Here is a 22,990-nt window from a genome sequence, read left to right on the forward strand (position 1 = left end):
GGGTCAATGATAAACAATGATGTCCCAATTATGCCAACATTTTTTTTTTGTAAAGAATTTCAGTCTTTTAATGAGGCTATTTTCTTTTTTTACAATCCCCAGACAGTTACACCACCTAAACATGTTTGAATTTGATCCCCATGCAAAAAATATCAAAATTAATTTTAACTCAAAAACTGAAGACATGTTTATAATAGAATTTTGTTTTTAATGAACTTCATTTTTAAAATATGTTTAATTAAAGCAAGCATATGATTTCACACAACATAAAACAATAGATATAGGCTATCAGAGAGTATCCAAACACTTGGCTGGCAAAAAAACATTAGTCGATCATATTCATAGTGTGCACTTGAGGGAAAATGACCTCATACATCCATATAAATATCCTTAAAACAAGCTAGTAAAAAGGAACTGAACAAATGGCTGAGATATTGGCATTAATAAAGTTTAAAGTGTACAAATGGGTTTGGTAGCCACTGTATATATAATGTACATTATTATACAACATATATCTTCTTGTCTGCTCCCCAGCCTGGATTTGTTCTTCAGGTGGCTCTTTGACATCCACTTCCTAGATGAAACAGATGTAAAGTTTCAGTAAGTTGCCTAAATCTACAGCTATTGGTTAATTTAATTAGAACTGCAAGATTCACAATTTGTCGAGACCTACATCCACTTTGTTTTATCCCCTCAGATGTGTGTTTTTACCTGATAACGGAGCTTTTTTTGTGAACTACGTGATCACGTCCAGTCTGATCGGAACGGCTATGGAGCTTCTGCGTATTCCTGCTCTTCTGGTGTACTCTCTTCGCCTTTGCTTTGCCAAATCTAAAGCTGAACGCATCCACGTTAAAAGAGTGAGTGAGTCCATACAGTGAATAGTGTATGAAGTCTCTTATAGCTGAAGGCTTTATTTTATCAATTTTATCTTATCAAATTTAGTAAAAACAGTAAATTACTACAATTTAAAATAACTGTTGTCTATTTAATATGTCTGTTATAGCAAAACTGAATTTTCAGCATCATTACTGGAGTCTTCAGTGTAACATGAACCTTCAAAACACATTTTAATATGATAATTTGCTTCTAAAGAAACATTTCATATTATAAAGGCTAAAAACTGTTTTGCTGCTTAATAATGTTTGATAAAGTTAAAAACAACAGCATTTATTTGAAAGATTTTGTTGCGTAACAAAGTAAAGACCTTGAATGTGACTTTTGATTATGCAACCTTGCTTAATAAAAGTGTTAATTTCTTTTAAAAAACATATAAATAAAATGTGAACATTAATGTATGCAGTATATGTAAAATAATTCTTATAAGTAATCATGTCATATAGTAATTGTCTAGAACCCCCCCAAAAAAAAAAAAATAAATAAAACATTGTAACAATAGTTCTTCATTAATATTCTTATTCACATTTATATCATTCAAAATGCATACACTGTTAAACTAAAGAAGAATATTTGAAGAATCTTCACACAGCTCTTAATAGCAGTAAATACACTAACAACCTGTTTCTCCATTCTCATCCTCAGAGTCAGGCCTACGAGTTTCAGTTTGGTCTTGAATATGCCTGGACCATGTGCATATTTTCAGTCAGTATGACCTACAGCATCACCTGCCCCATCATTGTACCTTTTGGTGAGTCTGCGTAATTTTAGGGTTTTTATTTTCAAACAGACTTTTCTTTTAGTACTTCTTTTTCCGCTCCCTAATTTCCTTTTTCCTCCCAATTTGCACTCAAATCCATTTATCTATCATCTCCACTGCACCATTTGTGCGGTGTTTTTCTTTTCCTCTCATCTTCTCTGTTCCTTTTTACCCACAGCTCTCTTTTTTTCTTTCCGTCAGTCTTGATTTCTACCTCCGTGTGTGTTCTAATACCTCGTTCCCATCCTCAGTCAGTGTGTGGGCGTCTGAGCCATATCTCCAACAGCATCTCAGTATCACGGTGTGACATGGCCGCTATGTGCGAACCCGCTGTAGTCTTCCAGACGCTCCGACCCGTCTAGCCGAGATCCAGACGCCCACTCCACGCCTGTTCTGTCACCAATACACACCATGACTGTTTATTTACTATAGACTGACATCCATCATCATGATTTTTCACTTAGTTCTGAAATAATTTGGCAACTTGTACTCACATGTTGTCTATGTATACAGGTAAATATATAAATATTATACCTGTGCAGTAGCATACAAGGTCAGGATCACTTCATACAAAATGTGTTTACCTGCAAAGCATTGCTACTGAGCCATCAGAAAAGCACTTTTAAAAATGACAGTGTAATTTAGAAGGATCAAAGATTATTTGATAACTCCAGCTCTGGTCATTTTGCAGGGTTGCTGTACCTTGTGCTGAAGCATATGGTAGATCGCTATAATATCTACTATGCCTATTTACCCACAAAGCTCAGCCAGCGGATCCATTCGGCCGCCATCAGTCAAGTGGTGGTGGCGCCCATTCTCTGCATGTTCTGGCTGCTGTTCTTCTCTGTGCTCAGACTGGGTAGGTTCACACAGAAATGTCATGCCCAATCAAGTATATGGGGCATGTGCCTCCTCAGATTACGACCCCCCCCCCCCCCCCCCCCCAAAAAAAAAATATAAAAAGCAAAATCTTGTGGTTTATCTCTTGTGCAGGTCCAGTGCAGCCCATCAGTCTGTTCACTTTCATAACTCTCTTGTGCTGTATTGCCTTCTCCTGCTTTGGCTTCTGTCTGAAAAAACTAAGACCTGACAGATCAACAAGCTATCAGGTCAGTGATTTAAACCTTTATCTTGATGACTTGTAGAAACAGGGGGCATGAGTGAATATCTAGGTTATATTTCACACCAACACCGTCAGAAAAAAATAAGTAATTCTATTTTTACATTAAGCAAAATTGCAGTTATGATTTGTTGCAGTGTGACATTATTGTTTTGACAGTTGAACACATTTTCAGAAATTAACAAGGACATGGGGGCATTTTACATTTACATTATACACTCACCTAAAGGATTATTAGGAACACCATACTAATACTGTGTTTGACCCCCTTTCGCCTTCAGAACTGCCTTAATTCTACGTGGCATTGATTCAACAAGGTGCTGAAAGCATTCTTTAGAAATGTTGGCCCATATTGATAGGATAGCATCTTGCAGTTGATGGAGATTTGTGGGATGCACATCCAGGGCACGAAGCTCCCGTTCCACCACATCCCAAAGATGCTCTATTGGGTTGAGATCTGGTGACTGTGGGGGCCATTTTAGTACGGTGAACTCATTGTCATGTTCAAGAAACCAATTTGAAATGATTCGTGCTTTGTGACATGGTGCATTATCCTGCTGGAAGTAGCCATCAGAGGATGGGTACATGGTGGTCATAAAGGGATGGACATGGTCAGAAACAATACTCAGGTAGGCCGTGGCATTTAAACGATGCCCAATTGGCACTAAGGGGCCTAAAGTGTGCCAGGAAAACATCCCCCACACCATTACACCACCACCACCAGCCTGCACAGTGGTAACAAGGCATGATGGATCCATGCTCTCATTCTGTTTACGCCAAATTCTGACTCTACCATCTGAATGTCTCAACAGAAATCGAGACTCATCAGACCAGGCAACATTTTTCCAGTCTTCAACCGTCCAATTTTGGTGAGCTCGTGCAAATTGTAGCCTCTTTTTCCTATTTGTAGTGAAGATGAGTGGTACCCGGTGGGGTCTTATGCTGTTGTAGCCCATCCGCCTCAAGGTTGTGCGTGTTGTGGCTTCACAAATGCTTTGCTGCATACCTCGGTTGTAACGAGTGGTTATTTCAGTCAAAGTTGCTCTTCTATCAGCTTGAATCAGTCGGCCCATTCTCCTCTGACCTCTAGCATCAACAAGGCATTTTCGCCCACAGGACTGCCGCATACTGGATGTTTTTCCCTTTTCACACCATTCTTTGTAAACCCTAGAAATGGTTGTGCGTGAAAATCCCAGTAACTGAGCAGATTGTGAAATACTCAGACCGGCCCGTCTGGCACCAACAACCATGCCACGCTCAAAATTGCTTAAATCACCTTTCTTTCCCATTCTGACATTCAGTTTGGAGTTCAGGAGATTGTCTTGACCAGGACCACACCCCTAAATGCATTGAAGCAACTGCCATGTGATTGGTTGATTAGATAATTGCATTAATGAGAAATTGAACAGGTGTTCCTAATAATCCTTTAGGTGAGTGTATGATATAGTTAAGCAATATCACACAAGCAGAGTGTTTTTAACAGCTATGGTACGTTGATTCTATACAACAGTTAAACAAATTTTAGACACAATATTGAGGATATTGTCTGTTTTTGAAAATTGCCACAGCATAACCATTGTGCATTTCCAATCAGCACAAAGTGGTGTTTTGTTACTAAATAAATCTGTGCTTTTAAATGAATCGGTTGGGTGAATGATTCAACGACCCATTCATAAAGACGTCACTTGCTTCATTGCTGAACAATTTATATCACCTATTAGCACCAAGGGTCATGATTCTGATTCACAGGAAGCACATGAGATAAAATGATAAAGATATAGCTATACCTTGAATGCAGTGTCACTTTGTTATTTGCAGTTAGCTTATCTATGTTTCACACATGAATACTTCCATAGTTATATTTGAAAAACAGGAAAGTTTATGATTGTTACCTTAACAACTAGATGCATTTGTCAACAGTGCAGCTTTGAAAACACTGAAATGAATTTATTTTAGATGGGCTTTGAAAATAAGCTCTCAAAGATTATTTATTTAGGAAAATAATATCTTCAGGCAATTAAAACTGATTGCTATTTTGTTTTGTTGCAGATGTCCGATCAGACGACAGAAGGAGGCTTCACTGATGCGGAAAGAAGCACCGTTTCCACCACAACCACAGCTAATGTACCTGCTCATCCTGTCACAGCTCATTTCATTCATCACACTCTCATTTCAAGTCCTCTTTATGAAATTAATTTGTCTCTCTCCTCTCATCTCCTCTACGGCTTCCACTCACAGTGTCAAAGGCACTTCACATGTAGCATGTTGCATAAACAAAAAAAGAAGCTCTTAAGATAATGACACTCTTGCTTTCCACCTACTCACCTCTCGTACTTTCTCTCCTCAGCTTTTTATAGCCTCTGTCTTGCTGGACCCAGAGCTGGGCCTGACTCCCATGCCCTCTCCGGCCCACCAGAGCTACGGCACCATGGGGAACAGCCAGAGTTCAGTCCATGACGCCGAAGGGGTGGAGGAGAAGGATCTGGAGGAAACTTTGGAGACTGAACTCAAGGAAGAGCCAGATCCCAGCTGCCCGAGCCCTCTCATGGACAGTCCTGTGCTTTTCCAGTGACCAACCTGCCCCCAGTTCCCACTCCCTAATGCTCAAGCCCCATGCCTCATCTTAGCTAGTGGCTGATAAAGAGGCACTATGCTGCAAAATGTTTCCTCTGCAACCCCTAGTTACAAGTAAAAGACAACAAATTGCAGCCATCCAAGCAAACTGCTTCAAAAAGCTTGTTGGGAATTCACTGGCATGGCGGTTTTAGTTCTGAGGACTTTGATGAGCTTTCAAAGAAGTATCTGAAGTGGATAAAAGCAAAGATCTGTCAAAGAACGAGACCAACCACTTCTCTTGCTCGGACTACGCTTTCTACTTTCTTCTGTATTTTTCTTTTCTCTCTAATGACATTAATGGTGTCTGGTGGTTTGGTTGACTGAAGCTTGGAACATTATATTTCAACAGATTTTTCAATGTAGTTTTTTATGCTTATAGCTCCAAAGAGTTGAGACATCCAAATCTTATTTGCTTATTATTAATCCTTTTGCTGTTGTTGCAGTTTGTGCTTATTATTGTTATTTTTATTCAGTACTTGTATTTTAGCAATGGTACATAATTGTGCAACATCATGCTGAGAGCACATTGTTTTCATTTGTTTACTATTATTAGATTATTATTACTGTTATTAACACCCTCAACCTTTATTGCAGTGTGCGCCAGAGTCAATCGCTCCCAGTTATTGTTTGTTTTGCAGTGACAATAGCAGTTGTGTTGTGCATACTGCAGTCAATTGGCACTACAGTAGATTTCAAAGTCAATGAGGCACTCATTCCATAATTTGTTTGTTTTTTTCTTTCCTGTGAAGTTCAATCAGTTCTTTGGTCTTTGGGAGAGATGTGAGGACATTCGAAATGTAGCTTTTCACTGACTAATATGCAGTCTAATTTAGCAGACTTCACTTAATGAACTGAAAAAAAAATCTGTGCAAAAACACAGAGGCATTTGTAGGAAAAAAAAGACAACAAACAGTTAAAGGAATGATCAGAAAAACTTAAATTTAACTCGCTCAGTTTCTACAGTAACACTTATAATATGGTCTATAGAGCATTACAGAGGGATTAAAGCTCGGAAAAGTATTAAAAATTAATACTCCATGCAAATAAATAGCCACAGACTTCTAATATTAAACATTGTCTTTTTTGGCCAACAAATTAAGTAATTCCTATATGTCATTGTCATTGAGTTCATACCTTTCTACTTCAGCATTTAATATCAGTTATTATAAACAGTTATATAAACTATGATTTGTTTTAATAGTTGTAGCCTATTTAGTCAAATTTGTTTCAGTTGTATGTCACTATTTGCGCCATAAATAGTGAACAATACAACTGACTTATTTCCTGACTTATTCAAACAGTAATCACGAGCGAACTCGAGGCTGTTACGTGAATCTTTTTGACAATAGTCTTTTTGTTACGAATCGGACATCTCGCTCTTTGTTGCGACACGTGCAGGAAATATTAGCGTGCGTTCAAGGATTGTCTGACAAAACCACCAGTCTTTCACAGCTTGATTTTACATTGTTGTTGCGCATTTGTCACGCATTTGTCACAAAATTAAGATCTAAATTTGATCAGACAAGGTAAGCGTTTTTTCATGATAACGTATATTTACATTTTGTGGTTTTAGAATTGAAACATGTATTTTAACATCTATTCTGGTCCAATTGACTGAGCCCATAGACTTTTATTGTACGTTTATATACACTTTTTGATGAAGGGATGAGTTGAAGTTGCTGATGGAGCTTGCGTTGAAATCAGAACATTCCTTTAGGAATCATCAAATGCATGAAATATGTTCGTAAAATGATTTACAGGAAGTGTTATGACACAAACTGAAAACGGCACATTTGCTGATCCTGCAACACACAAGTCTTCAATTCCAGAGTCTCCAACTGCATGTAGTTTAACTCTGTCACATGCTCAAACCAGCCTGCAGCTGTCTTTAGAGCCGTCCAGTGTTGCTCTAGCTTCTGTAACACTTTAATTTTCTTAGTAAATTTTGTATTCTTGGTCTTTGCTGCTAGTGGTTCTAGACTGGAAGGGAAGGGGTGGGTGGAGGGTTTTCTTGCCAAACTGAATGTAAATGAGTTGTGATTTGTACCGTGCTCTCTTGCTGTGCCTTGAAGAAACAGATCTTAAGAAGTAAACAGAAAAAAGTTTATGTCTGACAATCCAGCATGACCTGCAATATGCTGCATGGACTACAGAGCAAGATAAGACAAAGAAGCTAAATTCTAAAGCGCATTCCACCAATGAATCAATCAGGTGAGAGATTCCTAACAAGTTTTAAACTGACTTGGCCTCGAAACATACTCTGTGCAAGTTGATTTCTGAAATGTGTCAGACCACTATTTATAATAATGCTGAAATCTGTTATATTGCATGTTGTCTTCTACAGTCATTTTTACTCTTTCAGGTCGACTACTGTCATGGTGAAGCAGCAGTTTGAGCAAGTTAATTGCTAGCACGCTAAACATATTCAACAAGGCAAATGCACTGACCACATATTTGCATCTGCATACTTGTGGAAAAGTATGTTTCTGGCCATACTGTACAAAAGTAACCAATCGCATCGAATTCACACTAATTATCATTGGTTTCCAAGTAATTATGAGATACACAAACATATGCAAACACTCTTACGTCAATGTCTTCAATACCTACCTGATAAACTGCTCTTGTGAGATACTTTTTGATATTTAGGCCTACTTTTGTTCTGTTTGTATTCGCAAGCTGTTGGTGTATACAACTGTGTTTTCGTTATTCAGTGTTGGTTTACGGAATGTTGCTTGAGGTGCCATGTCATGTGACAGGGCGCTTATGACACAGTAAATTGCTGAACATTGTTACATTGCAGCAGCACAGCTCATAAAACTAAATTTACAAAAATGAAACTTCTGTCATTAATTACTCATCCTTGTGTCGTTCCAAACCCTTAAGACCTTTGTTCATCTTTGGAGTGGGCATTCAGGAGACCTCAGGATCCACTAAGGTACCCCTGATGATCTTGATAGCATGGGCAAGCGCAGAAACTTTTATAGAGAAAAAAATTATAATTTTGTGCAATAGTCTCAAAAACAGTTTTCCTATAAGTGTTCTTCAGACTCAGTCCCAGAAAATGAAACATCGCCCCTTAATTAAATCTCCTGCCGTGCCAGAAGACAGCCAGTGGTCACTTGACTGGTCAATGTTTGAAAACTGCCAATTATGTTTTTCCTGCACACTAGATGTCATTACCATGTGTTACGTGTGTGTATGTGTGTGTGTTATGAGACTAAAGCTGAACATGAGAAATGCTTACAAAAAGTACACTCATTGCACACTCAATCATAATAGAGCTGAATAAAATGTGGACTCTGATGTTCTGCTTCACTGAGCTTCTACACAGCCTTTTAAAATTCATGATTTCTTCCCCTGTAAATATCTGTTCCTTAGACTTGTTATAAAGACCACAACACTAGGTTACTAGAAAGGAATCAAGTTACAGTATATTCCAGGATCTTAGTTATGGAAGTTTCCATTTCCATATGGAAAGTTCCATAGGTTGAGTAGTGCTGATAAATGGAATTGCATGTGTCCCGCCATCAGATGCTTGTGGAAATATGAAACAAACACATAAAAATGAAAGATATTTTGATATTTAATTGATTTGCCCTTGAATGTCCATCCACAAGCAGTCTTTGGTTTATTTAGGGTATTCAGTGGTTTTTGTCTCAGCCATTATTTTCCTTTCTTTTGCAGAACTGGCAGGAATATCTGACAGAAGGCCAAAATGTGGATACATCTAAATCTCTAAACATTTTTCCAGAAGTAACAACCGGGAGACAAAAACATTCTATGAATCTATACTGGGCTGTTTGTTTGTGCCACTGCTGGTCTGTATGCATGTGCTGAGATGTGCTTATGCAAGGACACTGACCCAACCATGTGTCCATGCACACATTCAGATAAAAATAGCTTACCAAATGGTTAGAGATAGATAGATAGACAGACAGAGAGACAGGTACGGATGGATGGATGGATGAATGGATGGATAGATGGCAGACAGGACAGCAGATAGATAGATAGATAGATAGATAGATAGATAGATAGATAGATAGATAGATAGATAGATAGATAGATAGATAGATAGATAGATAGATAGATAGATAGATAGATAGATAGATAGATAGATGGAAGACAGACTGACAGGTAGATGGACAGATAGATAGATCGGAGACTGGGCAACTGCGTTCACAGCAACTCGAGTTCGAATCCGGCTCATGGTCCTTTTACCGGTCCCGCTCCCCTCTCTCTTCACCCAATGCTTTCCTGTCTACTCTACACTGTCCTGTCCAAATAAAGGCATAAAAAAGTCCATAAATAAATCTTTAAAAAAACCATAAAATAACTCATTAACTTACATAACTGAAATGGGTGGAAAAGTTCAAATGTTCAGATTAAAATGATCCTGTATGGACATAGTAGCACAACTTGCCTTTGCCAGGACTTTTCGGGATTAATTACACTGATGTTTACCTTTCAGCAGAGTGAGAATTCCCCGATGGTTGCGGTGATTAATATGTTGGAGGCATCAAATGTGGCTGAGTATATGCCACAGCTCACCTATCTAATGACACTCTGTGAAGAGAAGTGAGTCTGCATACTAATTACCGCCGTTTGGCCTGGCCCTGCACAGAGTCAGCCTAATTATTTATGTGTGTGAGAGTGTATTGCTATAGAGAGATGGAAAATTACCAGTTTAAATGATAGTAAGAGTCATAGTTTTGCACTATTGTTCAGATAGCAAATATTATATTTAATGCTGCAAATATGACACATAAACAGCACCTGAAGTGGCAAAAAGAAAAAAAAGATAGCACTGAGACTGCATTAATGTTTCACATGCTTGAATGTTCTCGTGGATTCTTATGCACCAAAGTACATAGCTTGCCACATAGCTCATTTTCGTTATTAATCTCTGCTCAACTTTGTTTCATTGTCAGCTTTAGTCATTCAACTCCCATTGAAATGAAGGCCATCCATTTTTGGTCTCTGCAAATCCTTGCCAGTGTGAACAGCCCTTAATTTTATGGATATGAGTTGTGAATACCATTAAAATTACAAATTGTGGAGGTCATGTGATCTAAAGTCAAGTTGGAATGACACAAAGTGCAGGTGACATAGAGCCTAAAATCATAAATGTATATGCAGTGTAGAAATGTAAAATTAAAAAATGACTTCTTTCACAATATATGATGATAAAAAAACATCCATGTTGTATAAATGAGAGCAAAGTGCAGATATGTTTCATCAGTGATGTGCTCCACTCATGGGAGCAGTGAAGAAAGCAATTTTTCATACACTTGCCACAGTTGCAAGTGTCAACACAGGAGGAAAAAAAAAATCTGCTTGACATTTTCCTTCTGTCTCCTAAGCAACCTTCCTGAGCAGGCAGTCTTCAGAAGGTGAATACCCCTGGGAACAGAACACGCTGCTTTCTCCTCCTCTGTGCCATATGCTTGGAATAGAACTGCTGCTGTTTTGCCTATTTGACTGCTACCTGTGTTTGTCTCCCCTGCTGTGCATGTGCATCTGAACAGCTTGATTTGTTATAAACCAAGCTGATATGTTAAAATGTTTGCATTTGATTAGCACAGGAATCTTGATCAAGTTAATCTTTCTTTTTGCACTATTATGCTTGACCATTTGTACTACAGTCAACATTCGCTACCAGTTTTACTTTAGTCATTAGTTTATATACAGACCCTCTTGTCATCTGTACTTTGAAGAAATAATTTGAAAGAAAACTGTTCCACAAAAAATATTCCACAAAAGTCATTCAGGTTTGAAATGACATGAGGGTAATTTTTGATTTTTAGATGAACTATTCTTTAAAGCAGACGGTTTCTGCTGCTGTACCTTTAAGACTTCTGTATGTAATTGATTTTAAAATTGGCTAACTGTAATCTTTTACGATTTTGTCATAAGTTGCTGAGTACAAAATGTGTGTGAATATGGGTGGTCATATGTTAACATGGTCATGGTTGTGACTTCATAATTGTGATGATTATGATTTATTATGAATGACTAATTTTAAGTTAAAGTTCAAATTCAGCAGCTTAATTTCCATAAATTGTGCAAATGGACTAGGAAGAAAGAGTATATCTTCACAAAGTATTTCTACATCAAACTATTTTATTTAAAAAGAGCAAGAAAAACCCATGATTTGTCCCCCTTAATAACTTTAAAAGTAATGTCATTTTTATCTGGTCCCAGATATGTCGAGCTGCACTGCTTTTAAATTTTGGCATAAATTTGTGGTGTGAGCTCTTTCTGGGAATTACTGTTACAGTCTGCTGCAATTTTCTTGGCAAACACACTATGACAACTTAAAATGTGCAGAGAGTATTTGATAACCATGTGACCGCTTACTGTGTGCAGTCTTGTATTTCCTGTCATTAGTGGGATCCTGAGGGAAACTAGTGGAGATGTCGAGGAGAGGTGTGAAGACTTTGGCAGCGGCTGTGTCACAGAAGGACTCTCATTAGAAGAGGGAACATCAACACCAGAGACTGACATGTACAGTAAGGTGCCACAAACTCCTCGTGGAAGGTGTCGAACGAACGACACAGCTACTGATCCTACAGTAATCCACAACTGTTACAATTAACTTTTGAAAGTTGAAATGTTCAGTTCAAACTTTGATCTTGGTTACCCACACAGTGATGAATGGCCAATTCACTCAAAGACTAAAAAGTCTCATCAAGTAGATCATACCAGTGTTTTTTTATAACCAACTAGTGATTCGCAGAGTGGGAATAAGTGAATGCGTGAAAATTCAGTTTTGCTTAGAGGGCATTTACATATTTGGTTATTTACTCATAGTGGATATTACATATTTCTAACATGAGGTGGTGCATCCAAAATTGCATATAGTATAATAAATTGCATATATAGTAGGCGAAAAACAGTATGCGAACATTATACGTCTAAATTCACAGTATTCATAAAACAGTAGGCAAAAAGTTCCTGGATGACCTTCTATTTCCGGTGAGATTCCACAGTGCACATCCAATGGACACTTTACTTTTAGTCCACAGGAGATGATTTGTGAATGGCAGTGAAGTCAAAGGTCACATGACAATGACAACATGAATTACATTCATACTATGAAGCTCTTACTTTTTTTAATGATCGCAAAGAAATTACAACACTATCTCATGTCTAATTTGTACATATTTTACGAGATGGCTAATTCATGTGAATTTGTACAACCGCAATTGTGTACGATTAGGGTTAGGGTCGGTCCTTTGTACAAATTCTTACTAATTTGCAACCTCGTAAAATATGTACAATTTCTCACAAATCGTAAAAAAAAAAAAAATTGCCACAACCTCACTGAATTGTCAAAATTATTCAAAAGAAGTACCTACTCAGACTGTTTTTAAAAAAAAGTACCTATGCGGGACTGTTTTCAACTAAAAATTTTAAATTTTTATGTGTTTTTCAAAGTGCAAGTTTTAGAAAAGGTTATCATCTTAGTATAAACTACAAAAATGTGAATTTGTGAAAACGGTCTATAGGTATTCAGTCTATAGGTATGTGAGCAAGCACATAGTGTTTCTTTACAAAGTGACATCGCCAACTACTGGCATACATAATACAGTGAATTTAGTCATTTTTGTGGATCTGTGTGAACAGTGATCTTTTTGTATGTTAAACTTTTCAAAAGCACAAAGAAAAAACCTTTAGTACATAGTTCATTGTAAAAAATCAAAAGTTGAGAAAAGTTTAAAAAAAGTTTAAAGGGGACTGTAGTGAGTGGGGCGGGGCCGAGAGCCGTGGGAGCGGAACGAGGCTGGTGGAGTTAATGATAATGAGCGACACCTGCACCACTCACAGGTCTCGAGTCCCACGGAGGAGCTCCGGAAGGATAAAAGGAGGAGTGACGACAGTGGAAGACGAGAGAGGACCAGGCCTGGACTTTATTTTGTGTTTTGTGTGCGGCAGTCGTCCGTGAGGGGCTGCCGCTTTACTTTTGTGTTTGTTTATTTTGATTATTAAATTCTTTAAATGTTTGCCGGTTCCCGCCTCCTTCTTCCCGTTCTACGAACTGTGTTACAGGGACCTATTATGCCCCATATCCAAGATGTAAAATAAGTCTCTGATGTCCCCAGAGCGTATATGTGAAGTTTTAGCTCAAAATACTGCACAGATCATTTTTTACTGCTTGTTAAAACTGCCACTTTTAGGGTATGAGCCCAAACGCGCTGATTTTAAGTATGTAGCTTTAAATGCAAATGAGCTGTTGCTCCTGGAGAAGAGGGCGGAGCTTCAAGAGCTCAAGCTCCAGCATTAGCAGTGCTAGCCTTTGCAAATAAACATTCCCCTATTAGTACAAGCCTGTTATCTTTACAGAAACATACTCTTTCAAAGTCAGTCATCTGATTATACTGTGCATAATAAATTTGCATTTATGAATTACACAGACAGGGAGCACGGTGGGATAAAAATAACAACATAGCTGGTCTCATGCTATCACAAACTTTATAAGTCCCACTTCTGATTATGAGCTTGACAACTTAAAGCGATCGACTCACATTGCTTTCATATGCAATTCTTAACTACCACATTCCTGTTCACGATCATTCTGATAGCACTTGAAGGCAGCATCAGTGAAAACAGGCAGAGACAATGGTAGCTTTAGCATCATTAGCCTTACAGAGTGCCAAGAAGCTCTTTCAGAAGGGCAATTTGGAAAACAACTGTAAATACATTCTTACTGTAAATACATCAAAACTTCATTTTTGATTAGTAACATGCGTTACTAAGAACTTCATTTGGACAAATTTAAAGGCGATTTTCTCAATATTTGGATTTTTTGCACCCTCAGATTCCAGATTTTCAAATAGTCGTATCTCGGCCAAATATTGTCCGATCCTAACAAACCATATATCAATGGAAAAATTATTAATTTAGAAGAATTGACACTCAAGGTTTTGTGCTCTAGGGTCACAAATGTGAACTGAATGCAGTCAATGCTTAAAAAGATCCCAAAGTCACAGTCCAGCACACTCCTGTCCTCAACAACTCTTCTCTACTGTCTGAGTCTCAAAATACAAACACTCCACACACTCTCTCACTGTGCTTGTCATGGTTGTCATGGTAATTTCCAATGTCCTGCTTCCAACACATTGCAGACTTTCTAAAAATAACGATCTCTAGTCTGTATTGTTTTTATTGTTTTTATTATTATTGCGCCTTTTTATCTCTGTCTCTCTCCCACTCTCCCACTGTCTCTCAATTTTACACTTTATTTAGCTTTTAGGGCAGATATAGTACAAGTGTTTGTGGCTTCTATTCTTTGGTATTCTTAGAAATATTCATAATTATAAATCTGGAATCATATAAATTTCAAATAGGAACCTCATAAATTAAAAAAAAAAAATACTCAAATGGTGTTATATAGCAGTGGTGGATAGATGCTGATATTTGTGGAGGCAGTTTTTGCTTCTTGACAGTCAGCCTTCAAGACATTTACAATAATGCAGTGTAATTGAATCCTCAAACCCAGTGAGCAGCTTTCGCTTCTGGAGTTTTGCTCCATCTCATCCACTCTGACAATGTCACATCAGAGAGTGCAAAGGCGTGAACAGTATTTCTTTATAACCTTATGATTATTGGAACTGGGACATTGTGAAGAATAACATAAGACAAATGCTAGTGTGCCAGTGTTATATAAGGATCATCTTCAAGAAACAGTGTCCTCATGACTTACAGTTGATATAATTAAGGGGATTTAATTGAACTTTGATACATGAATTGGTTTAGATTTAACTCTGGAAAAGAAAAAAGATTATTAGAATTTGACCTGAATCATGCCTTAAAGGGATAGTTTACCCAAAAATGAAAATTCTATCATTAATTACTCACCCTCATGTTGTTCCAAACCCGTAAGACCTTTGTTCATCTTCAGAACACTAATGAAGTAGGCTTTCTGACCCTGCATCGACTGTAACACAACTGAAACGTTCAAGGCTCTGAAAGGTAGTAAGGACATAGTTATAATAGTCCACGTGACATCAGTGGTTCAACCGTAATTTTATGAAGCTACGAGAATATTTTTTGTGCGCAAAAGAAAACAAAAATAACGACTTCATTCAACAATTTCTTCTCTACCATGTCAGTCTTCAGTGTGTGTTCACGAGAGTACCACGGCACATGCGTATGGTGCTGCTGAAGCAGGAACAGTCAGAGAAGAAATTGTTGAATAAAGACATTATTTTTGTTTTCTTTGCACACAAAAAGTATTCTCGTAGCTTTGTTAAAGTAAGGTTGAACCATTGATGTCACATGGACTATTTTAATGATGTCCTTACTACCTTTCGGGGCCTTGAACATGTCAGTTTATGTCTATGGAGGGTCAGAAAGCTCTCGGATTTCATCAAAAATATCTTCATTTGTGTTCTGAAGATGAACAAAGGCTTTACGGGTTTGGAACAACATAATTAATGCCAGAATGATAATTTTTGGGTGAGCTAACCTTTTAACTGTCTATATTTTAGTTTATTGATTTATGCACTTTCTGAAGAATGCTCTTTGTTTAATATTGTTATGCTGTGAAATTTTCCAATTTCAAAACAACGGGTTGTAAGGGAGCACTTTTTTCAATCACATGAACTACTAAACCAAGGTTTCTCTTCAAGTTTATATCAGTTTTTCATAACGTTTACACTTTTGTACATATATTGGCCTTTTCAACTGTTCAACTCTGTTTCAGTATGTGGACAAAACTCTATACTGACTGCAAATAATGTGGCATGGTGCAATGATATGTGCAAGCCCATTATTAGACGTTATTAGACTTAACCCTAAAAATTAAACATAAAATGTAGTAGGGTCGAAAGAAACATGGTTTAAAAGAAAATCATTTATTGTGATTATAAAAATATGATTTCCAAACTTATTAATAATGGTAGAAATTATGTTGTTTTTTACGGTTTGGACTAAATAGCTTAATAAATTTTAGTCACAGCAAGGCTGAAACTACATATTTAGGATTCAGGGTCATTTAAGAATTAGCCATGTAAAAATGTCACTATATGTCCCTTAAAGTTAATGAAGTTCAGCAGTTATCGTTTTTCCAAATTAAATATATGCCACTGTAGGCTGAGATAGACTGCTAATATTATAAATATGACAAGGAGATCTATAGAGAGTTCAAAAATGTTGAAATGGAAACTCCATACACTCATTTCCAACAAAGACCCATATGCACAATCTTTATTTCTGTCCTTTATTACAAATAAGCTTTCAACATATGTTTACATAGAGCCTGATCCTGATTCTAGTTTGATTGGTGACTGGCTGAGGAAAAAGGATGTACAGTGTAATTGAAATATAACTTTTTGGTTACTGAGGAGCCAGGTCATAACATCGCTGTTTAATATCAGCTGCTTCAGTGAGGTAGACATTGAGACAATTCAGTCACAGAATATCAAGTGAAAAAGCACAGAAGCAAACACTACCCCCACACACACACACACACAACATTTCAATGGTCAATAAACATCAACTTTCACTTGAAAATGTTATAACCATTGCATCTTCATAAAAGCTTTTCAGTACTAATAAGCTAATCATTCCATAAAGACAGACATCTTAGAGGTTATTGGAAAGCCATTAGGTGGTTCATACATATTCAGAAAAAGAGTCTCAAAGAGAGGAAAAATATATTTACATTTTACACAAAAAGTAAAATAGTGCACCATTGAGCAATACATAAAATTAAATAATCAATCCACATACACCTAAATATACAGAAAAGGCTAGTAGGAATTGTCATATAAAGTAACATGTAAAATGTAACATACCAGCAGTTTCAATATCTGTGACAGTCCTACGCACTTTGAAATACTTGGCCTGAACCATTTAATGTAGAAATATATCTCATATAAAGAGGACAACATTTCTACAAAGCTATTGAATAGCAGCAAAAAGGTTATCATCGCTTTTAACATTTTTCTATAGCTCATAATTATGGCAACAAATATTCTTATCTTAGATAAGAGTGTGTATGTTCTTAACTTACAAGGCTGTAATAAGCCAACTAATGCAATTTACTATTTTTTTAAAATATTATTCACAAAAATTGCTAACAAAAATTGTGAAATAAAATTCTTATTTATAGCTAACACCCACTGGACCGGGTCATTTAGCATAAAGACTTTTTGACTATCTACAATTGTAAACAGGAGAAGAAATCATCTAGTCACTATGATATAACAGTCACTTTACATGAAGTAACAGTCTACTCAAGTCTTTCGTAAGTAAGTCTTGGAGTAGAGTGCGTAGAGTATAATCCCATACAATGGAAATGTAAACTTATGACATGGCACAGGTTCATAAATTAACAGTCTAAAAATCCCAAAAGCTATTTCGGATGTAACAGTTCTCGTCATTTACTTTCATCGCCAGAAATACTGTTAATGGCTGAAAAATGTGACAAACAACATTTCACATGAACATTTGGATGGTGTCAAAAAATCATGGCTACTGATTGCTTATTGTCTTATATATTTGGACCATATTGCCAAATACTACTATGTTCATGCTCAGATAACTTACTGAACATCACTAAACTTACAGTAAACGTAAACTACACACAGCACAGGTAAGAGTATTAATTCTGTGTAATTTAGGGTTAAATTGTAGTGGCTTTAAAGGCCTTCATCTAAATTGATTCCAAGAGGCGTCAGAATAAACTTTTACAAGTTTACCAAGCTCACATGTGCATGGTCAAACCTGTTTTACGCTCACATGAAACATCAATACATCAAGACAGTCATTTAAGATAGTTTGAGGAAATACATTTAGTCATTACTATATGTACTTAGTCCTTACTGTATGTACAAAGCAAATTTTGCTTTTGAAGTTTCAACCATAAACTATCTATGTCTTGCACTCTTAATAAGCATACTTCTCAACCTCATGGGCTTCGTTATCTACAATCTCAGTCTGCAGTTAGACCAAGCTATCAAAGTTTGGACTGTTCAGTGAGCCAAAATACAACTCAGCTGAACTGATTTTCCCAATGGTGGTCCCATATCCAAACCCCTCACTCTTTGAAATGATTTTTGAGAAGTTAGTTTGTGACCTCCAGGGTGTTCCAGTGTGAATCTCACATCTACCTCCTTCTCAGTTGGACTTATGTTCGCCATTCTTGGCCCAGCCTCTGGTCATGGCTGATACCACAATGCTGTACATATTGAGCCAAGCCTGGCGCAGCGGTGTCGTGTAAGCCGGACCCAGGCTGGACTGAAGCATATAGAGCAGGGACTCTCCAACCACCTAAGGAACATGTGAAAGAACCCAGTCAATCAATCAATGGTCTGAAAAATCACTGTGACTCTCCCCGAAGATCACTGTCAATATCATTGTCGTCTTTGACATTTGAGTGTTATGGATGTCATTTCAGTCATCATAACTAAACCATGTAGGCGAAGTGTACTCACAGTAAAGGACTGAGTCTTCACCCCAACTGCCTGGTGCTTCCTGCCCAGGTTCAACAAGAAGTCCTCCAATGTATGTAGGTCATCAAGATGGCTCACAGCTGCATCGATCACTAACATCACCTGGACAAATATACAGTCGGTCTTTAGCTGGGTTTACATGGCTGTAAACTCAGAAGTTGGGTCAAAATTAGTCAATAGAAAGAATCATTATAGCCTAAATCAGGGATGTCCAATCCTGGAAAGTCAGCTCCTGCAGAGTTTAGCTTCATCCTGTTCCAACACACCTGTTTGGATGTCTCGCTAGTTCAGGTGTGTTTATTTGGGGTTAGAGCTAAACTCTGCAAGAACAGGGTCCTCCAGGACAGGATTGGACACTCTGGTCCTAAATGAACCATGTGGCTCTGTGGTGCAACAAACAACAACCAAACATATCAACACATAACTTTTTACATATAATGGGAGCGAATGCAGCTTTCAGGCCATTTTTTTGTAGGTGGGGGATTAGTATTAAAATGTCCATCTAGACACATCCCTTACTCTTTGTGAGGAACCGACATTTCAGTTACCGGCCCATCGACTTCTTAACCAACAATGCCACGCCAAGACAGTTTCCAAGTTCTAAGAATGCTAAGAACAGTCTTGCGCTCTCGTGAAGACTGGCTTTGCCGGTCTTAAGAATGTCGTCATTCTTAAGGTCTGGCTACGCGAGACTAGGACTTGCCAGGCTACCTTAAAAAAACTTGAATGGATACGAGGACACAAAATGCATCTTTTGCATATGCATATGATGTAATCTTGTTGCTCAACTGACCGCCCCAACACATTTTAAGTAGTAGCACAATTTAATGCACAATTATTGAAACATACATTATTTTACATCTTTTTACTTCACCATGTGTACATATATATAAATATATATAAGAAAGACTGTGTTTATTAAAAATCCCCAATGGTTTGATGGTATTCAGTTTCTAAATATGCCAACAAAATGGCAATAAATGTGTTTTCTCCATGTCTGTATCACTTTATTAAAATTTTGCCAGACAAAACAATAAATGTTTGCTTTCACAAGCCATCATTTGTTTGCAAGCTTGCAGAGGGAATATCTAGTCTTGAAGAAGAACACAAGAAGTTTAAAACCTACAGACTTGTCATCTTCTGCCATATCCTTGGTACTTTTTTTGATTATTGAAATTGAACATTGGCAGTTGATAATGTAGAGCGAAAACACAAGGACGCAAGGTAGCATAAGAAAATGGATTGAGAAACTGCCCACAAGTAGGTTCCTGCACTTTTACTCTACCAGTTGTTGTACAGTTGACCTCTGGGCTCACCTTGGTGACGTGCTCGAGGAACGCTGGGCTGGAGAGACATTCAGGTGCAACCCCACAATTTGTGCTGTAGCTGAAGAGAGTAAGCAGTGCTGGATCCAGCTCAAATAACCTAACAAGAAATGTTACATTTAATCAGGCAGCACTACAAAGCAGTTCATTGACATGGATCTTCGACCACAATTGCTTATTTCACATTTCCTTAACAAGAAGGATAATTAAATTAGGTAATTTAAGCTGTTCATTTGATGTTGAACAGAACAATGCATGTCCTTTTTTCTTTGTAGCTTAAATCCCATTTTCTTTCAAAGAAAGTCACTTTTATCCGTTATGCTGAGTTTGAAAAGCTCAGGAAATACTCAGGAAAGTGATACTTGGTAGCTTCTTTCTTCTGAGAAGGTGATTCTGATGAAAATATCTTGCTGCTCCCTGTCGCCAAGCAACAAGTCAAGCCTCTAACTGAGCTACGGTTAGAGGAACAGACAGCGGGAGACTGATGGAGAATTTTTGATGGATTTAAAGAGATTACGCTTTAGTTTGTTTATTAAATTGCTATACCTTCATGATGAGTACAATCTTTAGTTATGGAATGCAAGGACACTCCATTTTAATTGTCAATTATTGCATGTATTAAGTGCTATTTATTTGCAAAAAAAAAAAATCTAAAAATTTATTTACTTTAAAATACTTTATTTAATGCATTATTCATTTTTGAATATAATTATTTTCATTAAATTCCTATTTTTGACAAATCCATCTGTCCCACAAAAGCAGCGTATATGTACGTGATTCACACAGCTCTACTTGCAACTTTCTAAATAAACATGCAGACTAAATTAAATAGCATTATACCTTGCTGCAAAAGTTTTAGCCAGCATGCATTGAGATTGATATATTACCTCGTGAACATAACAATTCCATGTGGCACCTTGTTCTTCCCCAGACTCTCCCAGCTGTCCCGGATCAGACCTTTATCTTTTTCAGAGAGTTTCTCCATTGTGATTCTCAATAATGCTGTGTTCCCCGGTCGTCTTTCAATGGTGTGGCATCAAAATGTCTTCGTCCGTTTAAAGTAGGACCTCCCGAATTCCCATTTCCAGACTTCCAGAGTTCAGTCTTCAGGTATGACCCCCCTGTGAAGTGCCAACATTGCATATCATTTCCAAAGGACAAATAAGACTTATCAGAGGAGCGTGCATGAGGGTCTATAGTTTCAAATACATTTCATTTACAATCTATTTGCAATGCACTGAAATCAATTTTGCTGCAAATGCTTTCCAACAGATGCTTCATGCACTCAAGAAACCTAACTTAGCCCTGACTTTATGGTCACAATAAACAGAGTGAAGCTGACGTACCGTTCCTTCACTGCTCTAGAGGTGACCTTCTTCTCTCACTGGCTTCGTCTGTCTTTCTCTGGCATTAGGATTTCTGTTTGTTCACTGCGAATATGTATATGTCAAGCCTGCTATCCTTGTGTTTGCTCTCTCTCTCTTTCTTTGTCTCACTCTCTATCTTTTCCTCTTTGCTCCCCCCGCTCTCTCACACACATGCAAACACTCACTCACTTTCTCTCTCTTTATCTCTCCCTCTATCTGCTCCCTCTCCCCTCTCTGCTGCATGTAACCTCAAACATGCTGCTTGATGTGCATTCAGATTAGGATGAGGAAACCTTATTGACAATCTCCTACATTTCAAAAAGACAAGAAACTTACAAATATTTCAATGTATGTTGTGTTTTTATTCAGGCATACTGTAAATGTCCTAAAAGCTCTCACCCCTGTGTGCTTATATGGACAGTAAATAAGGACAGAATGGAAATATCTCTAATCTTCGCTGCTCCTAGTAATAGCACATGTTACGAGCCATAGCTCCTCCTACAGGTGAGTCTGGCCTTCAACAAAATAACAACACCTTCAGGCACTTCTGTATGCATATATAATCAAAGAACACATTCAAGGAGAACTCATTTGAATAGGCTGTTTTGTAGATGAGTGAAATAACATAAATACTTAAAGTGCTTTCTTGAGCACCGAATAATCATATTAGAATGATTTCTGAAGGATCATGTGACACTGAAGACTGAAGTAATGATGCTGAACATTTCGCTTTCCATCACAACTTTAAAAATTGTAAAATATGTTGAAATAGAAAACAGTCTTTTTATTATTGTAATAATATTTCAAAATATTACTATTTTTACTGTATTTTTGATCATTTTATACAGACTTGTTGGGAAACTTCTTTCAAAAATATTAAGAATCTTATCAAACTTTCAAATGGTTGTGTAAAGTTACAGTACATAATGTCAAATAACTATTGAAGAAACTTTATTTTGAAATTTTAAGTCGACAATTTGACATGCCTTGAACTTGAACATGTTATGAATGGAAATTTTGAAATCATAATATTGTAACCTGTGCATTTAAGTTAAATTAAGATCAAACACATTTGTCCAGATTAACAGGCTCAGTTCTAGAAAATAGTTTATTAAGAAATCTTAGTCAATCCCTCTATTTTATTACATCTTCTTCATTAACACATGTAGAAGAACAAATGTATTTGCAGGGATTCCCTGAATAATTCACACCTTATGTCCTACCTGATTCAGAGCTATATCTAGCATGTTATCAATGTAAGGGACATTCGGTTGTGACAGCAAGACCCAAAGCACTTGAAGATAGTGTGACAGGAGAGAGCACAGTTGCCATGGAGACCTCGCAGGAGCACTTGAACTTTAAGTTATCTGACACTTAAAGCTCAAGATAGAAGCTGTCACTCAAACACAGCGTTCTGTCCTCCCTAAACGACTTGAGTGATGTGT

At 37.3% G+C, this 22,990-nt stretch overlaps 2 protein-coding genes across 2 annotated transcripts in view; one reads left to right on the forward strand and one right to left on the reverse strand.

Annotated features, from left to right (window-relative positions):
* LOC306886053 (calcium permeable stress-gated cation channel 1) overlaps nucleotides 1–5,349 on the forward strand; it is a gene marked incomplete at both ends in the record, with an annotated part of 30,587 nt that extends 25,238 nt beyond the window's left edge. Inside the window, 7 exons of the mRNA XM_079442914.1 lie at nucleotides 535–600; nucleotides 698–860; nucleotides 1,543–1,648; nucleotides 2,349–2,516; nucleotides 2,651–2,766; nucleotides 4,827–4,901; nucleotides 5,125–5,349. Coding sequence (XP_079299040.1) covers nucleotides 535–600; nucleotides 698–860; nucleotides 1,543–1,648; nucleotides 2,349–2,516; nucleotides 2,651–2,766; nucleotides 4,827–4,901; nucleotides 5,125–5,349 — 919 coding nt within the window. The remainder of the gene's footprint in view (nucleotides 1–534; nucleotides 601–697; nucleotides 861–1,542; nucleotides 1,649–2,348; nucleotides 2,517–2,650; nucleotides 2,767–4,826; nucleotides 4,902–5,124) is intronic.
* An 11,261-nt stretch (nucleotides 5,350–16,610) lies between these two features.
* Nucleotides 16,611–21,702, reverse strand: LOC306886203 (neuroglobin). The gene is made up of 5 exons (XM_079443143.1): nucleotides 21,525–21,702; nucleotides 21,066–21,299; nucleotides 20,170–20,278; nucleotides 18,836–18,955; nucleotides 16,611–18,671 (listed from the first exon to the last, which is right to left on the reverse strand). The coding sequence occupies exons 2-5, from the start codon at nucleotides 21,161–21,163 to the stop codon at nucleotides 18,519–18,521; spliced, it is 480 nt and encodes a 159-aa protein (XP_079299269.1). The 5' UTR covers nucleotides 21,164–21,299; nucleotides 21,525–21,702; the 3' UTR covers nucleotides 16,611–18,518.
* Nucleotides 21,703–22,990: the final 1,288 nt, after the last annotated feature.

This window comes from Barbus barbus (assembly GCF_936440315.1).
Source record: "Barbus barbus genome assembly, chromosome: 20".
Classification (NCBI taxonomy): domain Eukaryota; kingdom Metazoa; phylum Chordata; class Actinopteri; order Cypriniformes; family Cyprinidae; genus Barbus; species Barbus barbus.

Bases quoted from the DNA above. Each gene is read 5' to 3' on its own strand.
- LOC306886203 (XM_079443143.1), bottom strand. From the start codon at position 21,163: ATGGAGAAACTCTCTGAAAAAGATAAAGGTCTGATCCGGGACAGCTGG. The intron at 20,279-21,065 runs GTAATATATCAA...ATTTCTTGTTAG, and splicing joins GGAATTGTTATGTTCACGAG to GTTATTTGAGCTGGATCCAG. The intron at 18,956-20,169 runs GTGAGCCCAGAG...ATATTTGTCCAG, and splicing joins TCCTCGAGCACGTCACCAAG to GTGATGTTAGTGATCGATGC.